The sequence below is a fragment of the Bombina bombina genome, chromosome 6 (assembly GCF_027579735.1).
Source record: "Bombina bombina isolate aBomBom1 chromosome 6, aBomBom1.pri, whole genome shotgun sequence".
Lineage (NCBI taxonomy): Eukaryota > Metazoa > Chordata > Amphibia > Anura > Bombinatoridae > Bombina > Bombina bombina.
In genome coordinates, this window is record NC_069504.1 from 1,078,402,843 (window position 1) to 1,078,418,429 (window position 15,587).

Genomic DNA, 15,587 nt, shown 5'->3' on the forward strand with positions numbered 1-15,587 from the left:
AGCGTGTGATTTTAAGACACTTTTAAATTTACTTTTATTTTTTAAAATTTACTTTGCTCTCTTGGTATCCTTTGTTGAAACTATATGTACATATCCTACACTACTGGGAATTAGCTTGTGATTGGAGGCTATGCACATTTGTCTATTGTCATTGGCTGACTAGATGTGATTAGCTAGCTCCCAGTAATGGAAACGATATCAAGATAATGAAGCACATGTAATAATAGAATTAAATTAGAAAGTTGTTTAAAATTGTAGGCTCTGTCTGATTCATGAAAGAATAAAATTGGATTTCATGTCCCTTTAAGTAAATCATTTTGACTACTCACAGCAAGATGCACTGTAATGGTAATCTTTTATTGTCACTATTTGCTGTTATGACATGATAATAAATGCTACACAACTATTCTGAAAGTTTACCAATAAAAACATTATAACAAATAGAAATAGCATATAGAAATGTGGGTATATGAGCTGAAAACAGAGTTAATAATTCACTATAAATGTATTTTTTTAAAGGGACAGTAAACACTTTGGGATTGTAATATAAGCTGGGTTCATAATTAATAAAGTGACCAGGTGTCCCAATTTGTCTTGGACAGTCCAGAATTTGGTAAATCTGTCCTTATATTTACAGGTGTTCTTAATTGGCCCAAATTTGCCTTGCAGAGTGACTGTTGCGCTACTTATTAAGCACAAGATGGCCCAAAATGAGCGCTCCTTATTTAGCACGAGAAATCACTATTCTCTCTAAGGAGTGTACTCTCACACCTTCTAGGAAACAGTGATGTATCACACTAAATAAGTAGCGATCAGTATGGGTCATCTGGCACTCTTCATCTCTGCTCACAGCTATTAATAAATAAATAGATCTTGTTTAACCACTTCCTCAACATTTATGAAGTGCCCCAAATTTGAGTCTGACAAATTTAGTTACCTTAATAGTTAAATAATTGGGCAATACATTATTAATATTTATTTTGCTCCCTTTTCCTGTAATTTAAAGTTCTAAAAACTATAATAGTTTTTCCTGCCAAATACAAATAATTGAGATTTTGTTAACACCATGATAGTGGCAAACCCTGTCATCTCCAGGTGCAAGTTCTGATTGGCTGCTCGTAATAAAGAAATTAGTGGGTGTGGTTTGGCCATTGAAAGAAAATTACAGCAAACTACCCTGTCATCTCCAGGTGCAAGTTGTGATTGGCTGCTCTTAATAAAGAAATTAGTGGGTGGGGTTTAGCCAATTGAAAGAAAATTACAGCAAACTACCCTGTCATCTCCAGGTGCAAGTTGTGATTGGCTACTCTTAATAAAGAAATTAGTGGGTGTGGTTTGGCCATTGAAAGAAAATTACAGCAAACTACCCTGTCATCTCCAGGTGCAAGTTCTGATTGGCTGCTCTTAATAAAGAAATTAGTGGGTGGGGTTTGGTCATTGAAAGAAAATTACAGCAAACTACCCTGTCATCTCCAGGTGCAAGTTCTGATTGGCTGCTCTTAATAAAGAAATTAGTGGGTGTGGTTTGGCCATTGAAAGAAAATTACAGTAAACTCTGCTGATTTAGTTATCTATTGGAATACAGTAATTACAAAGTGTTTACTACAGCTTTAACAAAAATACTAAATTGTGAGGTTTACTTTTATTATTTTGAAAGTAAAATAAACACATAATTACATGCTATGTACCCAAAAATATTTGAAATATGATTAGTCAGGAAAATACATTTTAAGGGACATAAAACCCAAAATATTTCTTTCATGATTCAGATAATCATGCAATGTTCAAATGTTCTTCGTTCTCTTGGTATCTTTTTTTTGAAAAGCAGGGATGTAAGCTGAGAAGCGTGCACGTGTCTGGAGCACTATATGTCAGCAGTCTTGCTACAATGTTATTCATTTGCAAGAGCACTAGATGACAGCACTATTCTGTGCTATGTAGTGCTCCATACGCCTACCTAGATATCTGTTCAACAAAGAATATCATGGAAAAACAGCAAATTTGATAACAGAAGTAAATTGGAAACTTTTTTAAAATTGTACATTCTGTCTGAATAACAAAAAAAAATTGTTATGTTTCATATCCCTTTAAAGGGACATTGAACCCAATTTTTTTCTTTTGTGATTCAGATAGAGCATGCAATTATAAGCAACTTTCTAATTTACTCCTGTTATCAATCTGTCTTCTTTCTCTTGCTATCTTTATTTGAAAAAGAAGGCATTTAAGCTAATTTTTGGTCCAGAACCTGGACTCCACTTGTTTATTGGTCGGTTAAATTAATCCACCAATCAGCAAGAACAACCCAGGTTGTTCACCAAAAATGGGCCGGGATCTAAACTTACATTCTTTCTTTTCAAATAAAGATACCAAGTGAATGAAGAAAATTTGATAATAGGAGTAAATTAGAAAGTTGCTTAAAATTGCATTCTCTATCTGAATCATGAAAGAAAAAATTTGGGTTCAGTGTCCCTTTAAGTTCTAAAGGACTTGATTCAGCATTGCTGCCTTATATTGGAGTACGTACTGACTAGGCCAAACTCCAATAGAAAAAAGGTTAATATGGTACAATAATCCGTACATTTTTGACGTACAGGTTTCTGTTACTTACATGGCAGAGATCCCCCAGTGGGTCCCAGCGTCTCGTCCTGCAGACTCGAAAAGAGGAAGAGCTATAAGGGTGATGGTGGGAGCGATAGTTAAAGGTCCGATGAACCTCATGAGAAAACCAATTAGGCCAGAAAATCCTACAAATATCTGAAAACAGGAAGCGACCATGATGGCCCCTTGAACCTGAAAAATAAAAGTTAGAGAATTAAGCTAATGATGAGACACACGTAGAGTTCTATGTATATATTCATTGAAATAGAACCCTAGGGAGAGTTAAAACTTTATAGGTATTTATAGTTTCCAAGCACCTTAAAAGAGACACTGCCAAGAGTTTTTAGCATTTAATTAAAGGGACATTAAACTCAAAAAGCAATTCCCCATAAATTATGCACAGATAAAAAAATTGCAGTGCACATTCATTATTTATTTTGCCATAATGTTATTAAAAGTTATTTAAAACTGAAAATTGTGGCTTTTCCACTCCCCACTGAGAGTCAGTGGCGCATTCTGTGAAATGCAGAATGCTGCACAGTGATTGGTTGAAATGTGCAGGAGCTAATTATTTCAGTCCCTAATTGGCCATGGTAATGGAGATGAGGACTCAACACTTAAGAGGCTTTTGAGGGAGTGTGTCCATGGACTACAATAAAAAAAACTATCTTGTTGGCTGTGGTCAGTTAGTGTCAGTTATAAATGACCTCCTGCACATATTAAGAAACCCCCTGCAACATGTGGGAGGGTCAGGGTCCTAAATCTCACTAATGCATTACAGCCTCTCTTGGTGCAGTAAACAGTTTTTGTGGGCACAACAAATAAACAAATATTTATTGCTAAGTTCTTTCACTGTCCATAATTACATTTGTTATGCATTGTTAGATTTAGCATTTTATATCTCTTTAAAAAAATATTTAAAATACCCAAATACATAAAAGTGAATCAAATATTTAATATTACGACCTCTGCTTTTTCATAATAACCCTGCAGAATTATTATTTATCATACAACAATGGAATGGGTATTCTAATCAATATGATTACACATATGCTGAGATATTTATGCATATGTGTATTTCAGAACTATTAGTACACCAAGCACATTTCTCATCATTCATTTTTAACTTTTTCTTATCCATTTTTATTTGTATTAAAAGTTGTGTTTTAATTTGCCTGTATCCTTGAATATATGTGCTTTGGGGCAAAATATAGGATGTGTGTTTTCTTTTGTAAAAATAAATAAATCATAGAGGAATGAATGAGGACCAAAGCCTTAGAGGATGATATAAGCCCCCATAATTACTATCAAAGGGAAATTCTGCAATATACTTTCATTATTTATTTTGTCCCCTTTTCCTGTAATTCCATTCTGAAATTGTGAGCATGTTAGAAATGTAAGTGTAGAACACATTTATATTCCCCACAGCCATTGGCTGCACACTCGAGAGACCTACTTATAGCTGTCCCTAATTGGCCACAGCAGAGAATGTAGCCTAAGTTACAACATGGCAGCTCCCATTGTTTTATAGACACTAAAACTTTACACTTATTTTGTCAATATTTAAACAGCTAATAAAACTTTAAAAAATACATCTACATGTTATTCTCAGACTAATATTTGCATTATTCTATCTAGCATTTATTTAGTGTTTAATGTGCCTTTAATTTAAAAAAAATGTGCATTCATATTAAAAATGTACATTATTAGACAGTGGTTGATATGAAAATGTATACAAGTCTCTAAGGCTCAGAGATATAGGACTCGCCACTGTTACAAAAAAAACCCTGGACTGAATGTTTCAAACACTCCATACACATTTTTGGACTAAAAAACAATATAGCTGTGACTCAAAAGTAAGAATCTTAAATTGTGTGGCAGATTTATTTATTTATTTGTTATCCTTATATGGCCCCGCTTATTCTTAGATATAACGCACTAATTTGTAACCTATGAAAACATTTAATTGCATGTTTTTACGCTTTTGTATTGTTACCTGCTACAATAAAGTTTTAAAAAGTGTATTAATATATTATTGATGGTTATCTAAAACTGGGGAATGGATAATAAAGGGATTATATTTCTTTTTAAGCAAAAACATTTTCAAATAGACTGTCCCTTTAAAAAAAAAAAATGGGGGGGCGGAGCTAGCCTGAGAGACGAGCAGACGTGATCTGATAGAGCTCCTGTAGGTTTTTATTGTTTTACAGTATTAAAGTCTTTATTTAGAAACTTTAAGGACACTTTAGCACAAACGAGCGTCTGATAACCTGGGCAGTTGACAGCTACTGCTAACTACTGGAGGAGTTACCGGAGCTGGTGTTACCACTAGAAGCCTAATAGAGCGGAGCCCACAGATCACACGGAACTACCTGTCCCTTTTCTCTAACAGAGGAAGCAGACATCTAGGAGAGTGCCGGTGAGCTGAAACGGCACTGAGAGGACTCAACTCCCGTTCAGGATCTTCTCTGTCTGTGTGGAGAAGAAAGGGCGCGAAAGGCGCCATAGCTGCGTGACGTCATCGTGAAGCTGCGGTGAAGAAAGCGCCTATTGATCCTGAGGGGAGGCGCAGTGGGGCGATCCGTGCCCCAGCTCTGTGACCCAGTGACAGGAGGACCTACAGCAAGTGCAGACCAGTAAATCCGGCCAACAGCAGAAGAAGATCTGGCCGGCTGCTTTCACGCACACAAGCGCAGCAACATCGGTTCCGGAGGGTAGACGCTAGGAGTCTGTCTGTGTCCCTGTGAGCACTGTGGTGGAGGTCTGGTGCAAGGTTGGATCCCCTTAACAAGACAGGCTTGACTCTAAAAGCGCTACAGGTCCAGCTCAGTGTTGCAGGCAGCCACGAGGATACGGGTGAGACCTAACCATTTTTGTATTTTAAGTGCTCCCCACGCTGACTGCACATAATCCCTATCAGAGGCCTTTTGTATTAAATAGGGTGCGTGGGCTTCATTTCACATTATTGCAGCTCAGCCTATTTTACTTAACACAGGCTTCTTTCCCTGCATCAGAAGCTGCACTCAGAACTTGCTGCCTATTTGATACCATAGCAGTATATAATATACCACATGAAGTGTTTGTGTTTGGCTGGCCCCTCCCGGTCTCCCCACACCTTAGCCTATTACAACATAATCTTTGGGGTCACATTTAAGCATGTACTAGGTGCTATTTGAGGAGTGATTTCAGGCCTTATTATAACCCATCTTTCACTGGGAGCCATAACAAGACTCTTTGTTCTCATTTCATCCCTGAGCAGCCGTGTAGATCTAAGCGCAGAGCTCTTTTGGTCTCACCCCTCTTACATTTGGAACTGGAGACAGGGCCCTGCACCCAGTCACTCTGCCCTCTTTCCTTAGAGGGAGTCACCTCGAAGCTGCAAGGAGATCCAAGTAGCAGGGTTAACAAAAAGGACTTATAAACTACCTAGTAATTAAAAACATTTGCCCCCTGTAATTTGTAACAGAACACCAGCCTCTACACATAAGATTACTCTGACCACGAATCACTTCCTCTGCTGTTATTCAGTTCTGCCAGCGGGGTTAGGAACTTGGTGTTACAGTCAAGCATAGTAAAACCTACACAAACAATATACTAGATTCCTCCTATACACGGCTGCACTTTGGAGCCCAGAAGGACAAGATACTGCAACACAGGCAGCATCACAGCTTAACGCAGCCCCACAGAATCTCACACAGCCACTATACTGGTTACAATACAACCTAACACTACTTGGACTGCAGAAACCCTCAGTGCCTTCTCCCCCTCCCTTTCCTGCCATCCTAAACAGGTGGCAGGTCATACCCCCTATACCCTTTCCCGTGATCGTCCTGTGAGGACAACCACCCCGGGGAGAAGGACTCTCTCTGAAAGCAAGGCCCTCTGGAGAAGGGGAACAGGAGGAAAAGCCACACCAGATTAGAAGCCTCTACATATCTTTCATACTATTCCTATAAATAAAAGGCGCTACATGATTGTACTCTACTCATTTGTCTGTGCTTTAACCATTGACATGTAATCCATATGATAACCTCACAAGAGAGGGTCCATCTAGCACAGTAATGCATGGGGGAAGCGTAGACCTTTGATCCTATGAGATGTTAATATTCATTTGTCCTCCATAACACTGCAACATTGCCGCAAGTAAAGGTCCAGACAATCAAGATACTAAACACGACTTCCCATAGGTGGGAATATACCACCCAATACAACAGAATTGTACACGCCTCTTAATAACACAATGTCTTCGAGGAGGGTGACAAAAGGTGATAAGCAGGTCTCTAAACCCTCTACAGTATCTTCCTTCTTTAAATCATCACAACCAGCCAAACCCAATAAAGACATGGAGGAAGAGGAGGATTCGGATCTTGATTCCTTACAACCACCAGAGGATAACACCCCACTAACTAAGACAGACCTACAGACCTTAGTTTCAAAAAAAGACATCACCGACAACTTTGAGAAACTCTGGGAGAAAATCGACTCCATCCACTCTTCGGTCACTAGCAGTCTCTCAGAGATTAAATCAGACCTCACAGATATGGGGAATAGGATAGACACGCTAGAAGACCAGAAAGATGCTATGGTTGAGAATGTGGATGAAATATCTCAAGCGGTCTCATCACAGCAACAACAACTTCTAGAATTCCAGGATAAACTAGATGACCTGGAAAACAGGAGCAGAAGAAACAATCTCAGACTGAAAGGAGTCCCAGAGGAAATAACAGGGGGAGAACTTTTGGCCTACCTAACACAGCTTTTCACCCAGATCACAAATTCTCCCTCTGACTACACCTTCCATGTCGAAAGAGCTCATAGAGCATTGAAAGCTAAACCGAAGATGGGCCTTCCTCCCAGAGATGTCGTAAACAAAATGACCTTCTTTCCAGACAAAGAGAAGATTCTCCAGGCTGCTAGAAAACAACCCACTTTCAAATTCCAAGGCAATGTGATCCAATTCTATCAAGATTTAAGCCTTCGGACCTTGCAGAGGCGAAGCGCCCTACGTCCACTTACCTCCTTGTTGAGACAAAAGCAGATCCCATACAGATGGGGCTTCCCCTTCGCATTACTTATAACAAAAGACTCCAAAGTCATAACTATTAAGGAACCAGAAGATATCCCCGAAGTATGTGAGGTGCTAGGCCTGGATACACCTTCGCTACCTGAGAGAGAATCAACCCTAATATCTAAACCACCATCTATGCGGACAGAGGACCAATCTAAATGGCACACATCAAAATACAAGAAACGGAGGACAAAGGAACTCAGAGATAAAGAACTTTGACAATGATCTCAGTTTTCAACCTTATGAGACAAAGAATTTTGAAGCATCACAATTAAAAGAGGGACAGCAAGACTTTTTCTGGGTATCTCCTGCAACAGGATGCCTAAGTGACAGAAGTAGCTGACAAAAAATACAGGCTATGTATCATTCATGTTTAACATTTTAAAAGTTACAAGAAGAGTTCTGCACAGTTGCAGGACCCATGAGACGCTAGGGTTATGTTAATGTTATTGTTCTAGGTCTATTGTTTTGTAATATCTTCCCTCTCTTTTCTTTAATTAATAAGATAAAGTTGATATGTCTAGATGGGCCCTCCCAGCCCTTCCCTCTAATCAAGGGATAAACAGGGAACTCACAACAGTTAACCAGCTATTTATATCAAATGTTCAATCCCAAAGTTAGGGATAAAGTTTTAGTTATTGCCCCCAATAATGGGACCTGTTTCCCCCCCTTGTTGTTTTTTCTCCTTCTAGTGACACCTCCATGGCGCGCTCCTGTGGACCCCAAGCTCCGAAGCAAAACATCACTGCAAGTAAGACTTTACATCTGAAGGTAATCATGGACACGCATGACACTTTCAGGGCGCAGATAGGGGACGGGGGAATTCATAATGCCTACTAATATACATATAGTTTCACACAATGTCAGAGGGCTCAACACTGATACCAAAAGAAAGGTAGCTATGTCCCAATATACACGCCTAAAGGCCAATATCTTGTTTCTTCAGGAAACACACTTCCTCAAAACCAATATCCCAAAATACTGGTCAAAACATTTCTGCACCCACTTTCACGCCACTGCAGCCGCAAAAAAAAGAGGAGTTTCAATCCTTATACATTCCTCTATTGACTTTACCCTCGAAAGCATCTCGGCAGACCCGGAGGGCCGATACCTAATAGTCAGAGGAAAGATGCTAGATACTGAGGTTACATTATGTAACATTTACGCCCCCAACGAAAACCAACATGATTTCTTCAGACACGTTTCCAATCTCTTAACTCAATGGTCCCAAACTAAAATTATACTAGCGGGGGATTTTAATATATCTATGGCCCCACTAGTGGGAACTAAACATATTCCCTTATCCAACAAACAACACAGACACAATAGATTAGTTAAATCGATACAGGATTCTCTTACACCACACTCCCTGATGGATTCTTGGCACACGCTATACGGAGCAACAAATGACACCACTTTTTTCTCCACGGCTCATAAAACCTATACACGATTGGATTACATCTATGTTAGTCAGGCGCTCCACCCGTTGCTGCAGAACTCAACTATTCACACATGTGTTTGGTCAGACCACTCTATTCTATTATTAGAGTTAGGTGGGATGATAGATAGCAATAGAAAAAGATTGTGGACTTTTGACCCGACTCTTATGAAACACCCGCAGAGATATGACAAAATTCTGCAGTCGCTGGTGGAGTACTGGGAAATGAATATAGACACCACAAATAACCCTATAAACACATGGGCAGCACACAAGGCAGTGGTCAGGGGACAACTGATACAAGAGAAAGCCAGACTAAATCTCCAAAATAGGCATCTATTAGAACAATTACAAAAGGAGATAGAAACTTTAGAACGACAACATAAATTAACAGGGAAAAAGACAACATTGCAGACCCTCCAAACCAAGAAAACCATGCTAGCAAAAATTTTAAACTCCCAAGCTGCAAGAGCAATCCAAAAATTGAAGGCACATTATTTCATCTATGCCAACAAACCAGATAAATTTATGGCACACAAGATTAGGGAAAGAGGCAAAGCTACATTCATTCCTGCGATAGAAACGGAACAGGGAACACTGACTTCGAACCCACAAGATATAGTTGACACATTCGCCTCCTTCTATAGCAAATTGTATGATGGGAAAAAAGTCTTACATAACACGGAGACAGATAAACACACTGATGCATTCTTGGCAAACAGCCCATTAAAAGCTCTTACTAAAGAACAAAAGGATACCCTAAATGCCCCAATAACTGCCTTAGAAGTGGTGAAAGCAGTAAAAGACCTTAAGCCTGGTAAAGCAGCAGGCCCCGATGGTTTCACGGGAGAATATTATAAATTGTTCCGCGGCACTTTAATACCACACCTAACCAAATTCTGTAACTATATATTAGAAGGGAATTCTATCCCGAGTGAGCTGCTCCTAGCCAAAATAGTGGTGATCCCCAAACCCGAAAGAGATCACAAAAGATGTAAGAACTATCGCCCAATCTCATTGATAAATCAGGATCTGAAACTGTTTACTAAGATATTAGCGAATCGCCTTAAGGAGATTCTCCCCAGTTTGGTCCACCCAGACCAGGTGGGATTCGTGAAAGATAGGGAAGCCCCAGATAACCTACGCAGAATTACTAATATTATTTACCATCTAGAAAGACAGAGGACGCCTTCTCTGCTATTATCGCTGGATGCGGAGAAGGCGTTCGACAGGATTGACTGGCAATATATGACCAAGGTTTTACTGAGAATGGGCTTTGAAGGCACCTTCATGACAGCTATCCAGGCTATCTACTCGCAACCCCAAGCCCAGGTGACTGCGGGAGGATACAGATCTGCTATATTCCCCATACTTAATGGCACGAGGCAGGGGTGCCCCCTGTCACCCCTGCTCTTCGCGCTCTGTATTGAACCTCTGGCAGCAAGAATTAGAACGCACCCAGACATAGAGGGAGTTAAGATAGCACAATCAGAATACAAACTGACCCTATTCGCAGACGACATCCTATTGACCATTACAAAACCTCTCATCTCCTTACCCAACCTATATGCAGTTTTAACATCCTTTTCGACCATCTCAGGTTACAAAATTAATTCGGACAAATGTGAGGTCCTCCCTATTGCTATTCCTCACCAGACTAAGAAGCTACTGGAGCTAAACTTTGATTTTCGATGGGTTAAGCACACACTTAAGTACCTAGGGATTCATCTTTCACAACAAACACAACACCTATATAAATATAACTACCTACCTATGTTTCAAAAAATCAGACAAGATATAGCAAAATGGCGTAAATATAACTTCTCTTGGATGGGAAGACTGGCTGCCGTCAAAATGACCATATTACCCCGATTGCTCTACCTATTTAGAGCGCTACCAATAAAGATTGTCAATGCAGACATCGAAAGACTACAGACAGATCTCTCAGCCTTCATAAGAGGTACTAAAATGGCAAGAATTTCTAGACACCTAATACATAGGCATAGATCACTAGGAGGGGTCGGGGGACCTAATTTAATGGACTACTATAGAGCAGCGAGATTAGCACAAGATGCAATGATACTGAAAAGAGAGGGAGAAGCTGTTTGGATTAACCTAGAAGCGGAATTAGAGGGGAGGTCATACCCAGACTCCATTCTGTGGGCTACACAACAGAATAAGGTTGATAGCTATCATTCAGACTCACATACAAGAAACCTTACCATAAAGGTATGGTCAACAACTAGGAAAAGAGAGGACATCCTCCCTAAAAACTCATTGCTAATGCCAATTAGATACCTACTGCAGGGAGATACACATAAACATCTAGAAAAATGGGAAAACAAAGGTCTCTACAGGGTAGCGGACATTACAGAGAAGAACACACTGATACCTTTCTCTCACCTACAAGAGAAGATCGCCCCCCTCAAGCTACAATGGTTCATTTATTTACAACTGCAATCTTCTCTCCGAGAGTTACTCAAAAATGCACCTAGTAAGGTATCCACTCCGTTAGAAATTTCTAGTGTTTGCCCACATAGACTCAAACGCTCAATATCCAAGCTATATGTATCTATCCAATCCCCCCCTTCTGAACCAAAAACACAAGTAATGCTAGCATGGGAGAGGGAGCTGGATATAGTAAAACATAAACAGGAGTGGGAGTTAATTTTTCAATCGGGAGATAATGGGGTTACTAAGCGTTGACTTAAAAGAGAACACACTAAAAACAGCCTTCAGGTGGTATCTGACCCCAGTTAGGTCGGCACACTTCAAGCCCCAGGGGAGTAACTTGTGCTACAGAGGATGTGGACAAAAAGGCACATACAGACACATGTGGTGGGATTGCATAACTGTGCAAGAAATATGGAATAAACTATCTTCGTTTATAGGCCAGATGATAGATGAGGAGGTGACCCTCACCATACAACAAGCACTACTACATGAACCCATAGAGACTTATCACAGACACCTGAACACCTTCATTAGAATTCTATGCACAATCACAAGAATATGTATCGCAAGATACTGGAAGGTATACTGGAAGGTAGGTGCACCAACATGGACAGAAATATATAATAAAATACAATTTACCTACACCATGTACGAGGAAGCAGCAGGAATTCTAAACAATAGGGAAACAGTACAAAAAGTATGGCTATATTGGATAGGTAGACAGGAACAGACGTCTAAGGTCTGAGACTCACATGAGCTGATATGGGGTTGACGGGAGTGCGCCATGGGAAGAAGTGTCTCCAACCCTCAGGTACTATATTATTCTTCAAAAGAGACACTGTTTTATATATGAATGGAGGGAGAAATTGTTTGAATTGTTTGGTTTGTTTACAACTAGTACTTTACTAATTGACTTTATTATGTTTGCAACGAATACTACTCATCCCACAACTACGTGACCCATCTTTTTGGTTATATAAGATAGGTTAAGATCAAAGGGAAAATTTACTAAGGAATGTTAGCCCAAGCTAGAGATTTGCACTCTGTTTTGTGGTAAGGTATACAGGTGGGCATAAGGACGGCTGATTGGCCCCAAATACTTATATGCCAGAAGGGATGAGAATGTCATGATAAAAGTACTTCTTTCTTTGTATGTATATTACAAAAATATTCAATAAAAAGTATTTTAAAATAAAAAAAAAAAATTATACTGGTTTGACATCATTAAATAGCACTATTGCAACTGTTATTGTTACTTTTGGTAAATCTGTGAGGAATGTTGGCTTGGACTTTAGAAGTGATTGAGGCCAGACAATGTTGAACTGTTTGCTACTGAGGTATTTAAAAAACAAACACGCTAGATGTCATAGACTGTCATTAGCATAGATAGCAGACTGCTAATGATGACTGTGCACTTTTGCGCATGCTCAGTAGGAGCTGGGGCGTCAGAAAAATGTGAATATAAAATAAATGCGCATGTTTTGATAATAGAAGTATATTGGAAATGTTTTTTTTCTACTGTATGCTTTATCTGAATCATGAAACTTGAATTTTCACATTAGTGACCCTATAACCCAGAAATCTGCAGCCTAGTGCTAAAAATCAGCCTTACCTCCCGTATCCGTGACTGCCAAACTTCCACAAATATGGGAGAACTGGCATTAACCAGGCTGGCGTTTTGTGTCCACTCCGGGCATTTCCATTTGGGAAGGGACAGCATGGCTAGGGTTGGGGTCAGAAATGCAAAAGTTCCTCCTTGTAAGATTGGCAACCTGAAGAAACAATGGAAATAGGTGGTGTACTACAGCAGACTCTCAAAGATGTCAAGTGTGATGATAATAATAATAATAATACTAATACTAATAATAATAATAATACTAATAACAACAACAGTAATAACAGCCATGTCTATTAAAGATATAGAAATAAAGGCACAGTATGGGCTAAATTACACAATGAATAACACACAATCTGGTATTACAAGTGGATGGTTAAATATTTTAAATGGAAATATCTTAAAGAGACATTGTACACTAGATTTTTCTTAGAATAAATGTTTTGTAGATGATCCATTTATATTGCCCATCTGGGAGTGTTTTTGTAACAATCTATAATTTTGCTTATTTTTAAACAATATTGTGCTGATTTTCAGACTCCTAACCAAGCCCCGAAGTTTTAGATGTATACTGAGGTCTACAGACATCTGTTAGTCTAATGGGTCTTTTCATATGTAGAGGGGAGGGGGAGTGTTTTCCTGTTCCAACGTTCCCAGCCCCTTTCAGTGGGTGTCCCAACTTAAAGGGATAGTAAAGTCCAAATTAAACTTTCATGATTCAGATAGGGTATGTCATTTTAAACAACTTTCTAATTTACTTTTATCATCAAATTTGCTTTGTTCTCTTGTTATTCTTAGTTGAAAGCTAAACCAAGGTAGGCTCATATGCTAGGCCTCCTCTCATCTGAATGCATTTGACAGGTTTTTCACAGCTGGAGGGCGTTAGTTCATGTGTTTCATATAGATAACACTGTGCTCACACACGTGAAGTTATTTAAGAGTCTGCACTAATTGCCTAAAATGCAAATCTGTCAAAAGAACAGAGATAAGGAGGCAGTCAGCAGGAGCTTAGATACAAGGTTATTACAGCAGTAAAAAGTGTATTAATATAACAGTGTTGGTTATGCAAAACCGGGGAATGGTAAATAAAGGGATTATCTATGTTTTTAAACAATAACATTTTTGGTGTTTACTGTCCCTTTAACCTCATAAACAGAGCTAAACTGGGAGCTACTAAGTAAGTTTTTAAAAGGTTTTATACTGGATTTTGATATCAGTATCTGTGCATATTATTCTTTATAGTAGTGTCTATTGCATGCTGTTATATGTAAATTGGTGTACACTGTCCCTTTAATGCACATGGAAATGCATTACCTTGCATGTTACGCTATTCAGTGGTCACTAGGGGGTGACACCCTCCAGGGGGTGACACCACCAGAATTTTTTGGTTTTTTTTTTGTTTAATTTATTGAAATTCAAAGAAATACAATGTAGAGATGCATAGACTATTTTTATTAGAGGGGCCATCATTTGGGAACATTAGTGGGACTGGGGAAGTTAAAGACACTTAATTTGTTTGCCCCTTGAGCCAGCGCTGCAATTTCCACAAATAGTTTTCCCGGCTCCTTTTGCTTGCGAAGTTGCGCTGCTAGCCTAAACCTGCCTGACTATCTGTGCTCACTGATGTGTGGAGCAGCGGAGTCACTCACTGTTGTGCTGTCTCTCTAAACAGGAACCAGGAAAATCGTGAGGGGGATGCCTGGCACCTGACCGCATGACTGTCTGACACTGTCTCTAAAGTGAAGGAGCCACGTATGATGCCCATCAGACCGGTACGGTTGCAGTACACTAAGTGCACAGTGCACACTGAAGAGGTAGGAGGGGAGGGCGGGCAGGGTCTGGGGGTGGAGAGAGTGCAGAGGTGATTGGCCATAAGAAGCGGTAGGCACGCGGCCCGGGGCTGTGCACTGACAGACTTGGAACAGAGTCAGAGAGCAGAATTTTCATAGTTTGCGCACCTAAACTTTTTCTTTAGTGATTTATTTTAGAGTGCTCTGTTTATCTTTCATTTGATGCTCTGCTGAGCCAGGGAGCAGCTCTAGGCATGAGCTTTATAATTAATGCAGTGCAGTTTACATATTTTGTATGTGTGTGTCTGAGTTTTTGTGTGTGTGTGTGTCTAAGTGTTTTTGTGTGTGTGTGTGTGTGTGTGTGTCTAAGTGTTTTTGTGTGTGTGTGTGTGTCTAAGTGTTTTTGTGTGTGTGTTTTTGTGTGTGTGCCTGAGTGTTTCTCTGTGTGTGCCTGAGTGTTTTTGTGTGTGTGTCAAATAGAAAAAAATATGGAGGGTTTCCAAATATACCAAAAGTATCTTTAATGAAAAAAATCATCTCATAACAGGGTCAAAAGAAGCCTGCGCTTCTTTTGACCCTGTTATGAGTTGAATTTTTTCATTAAAGATACTTTTGGTATATTTG

The 15,587-nt window shown here is 39.5% G+C and overlaps 1 protein-coding gene across 1 annotated transcript in view; it reads right to left on the reverse strand.

Moving 5' to 3' along the window:
• The window catches only part of LOC128664205 (solute carrier family 23 member 1), a 232,604-nt gene that overhangs the window by 21,553 nt on the left and 195,464 nt on the right, over positions 1-15,587 (reverse strand). Inside the window, exons 4-5 of the mRNA XM_053718979.1 lie at positions 13,171-13,330; positions 2,609-2,790 (exon numbers count right to left, since the gene is read on the reverse strand). Coding sequence (XP_053574954.1) covers positions 2,609-2,790; positions 13,171-13,330 — 342 coding nt within the window. The remainder of the gene's footprint in view (positions 1-2,608; positions 2,791-13,170; positions 13,331-15,587) is intronic.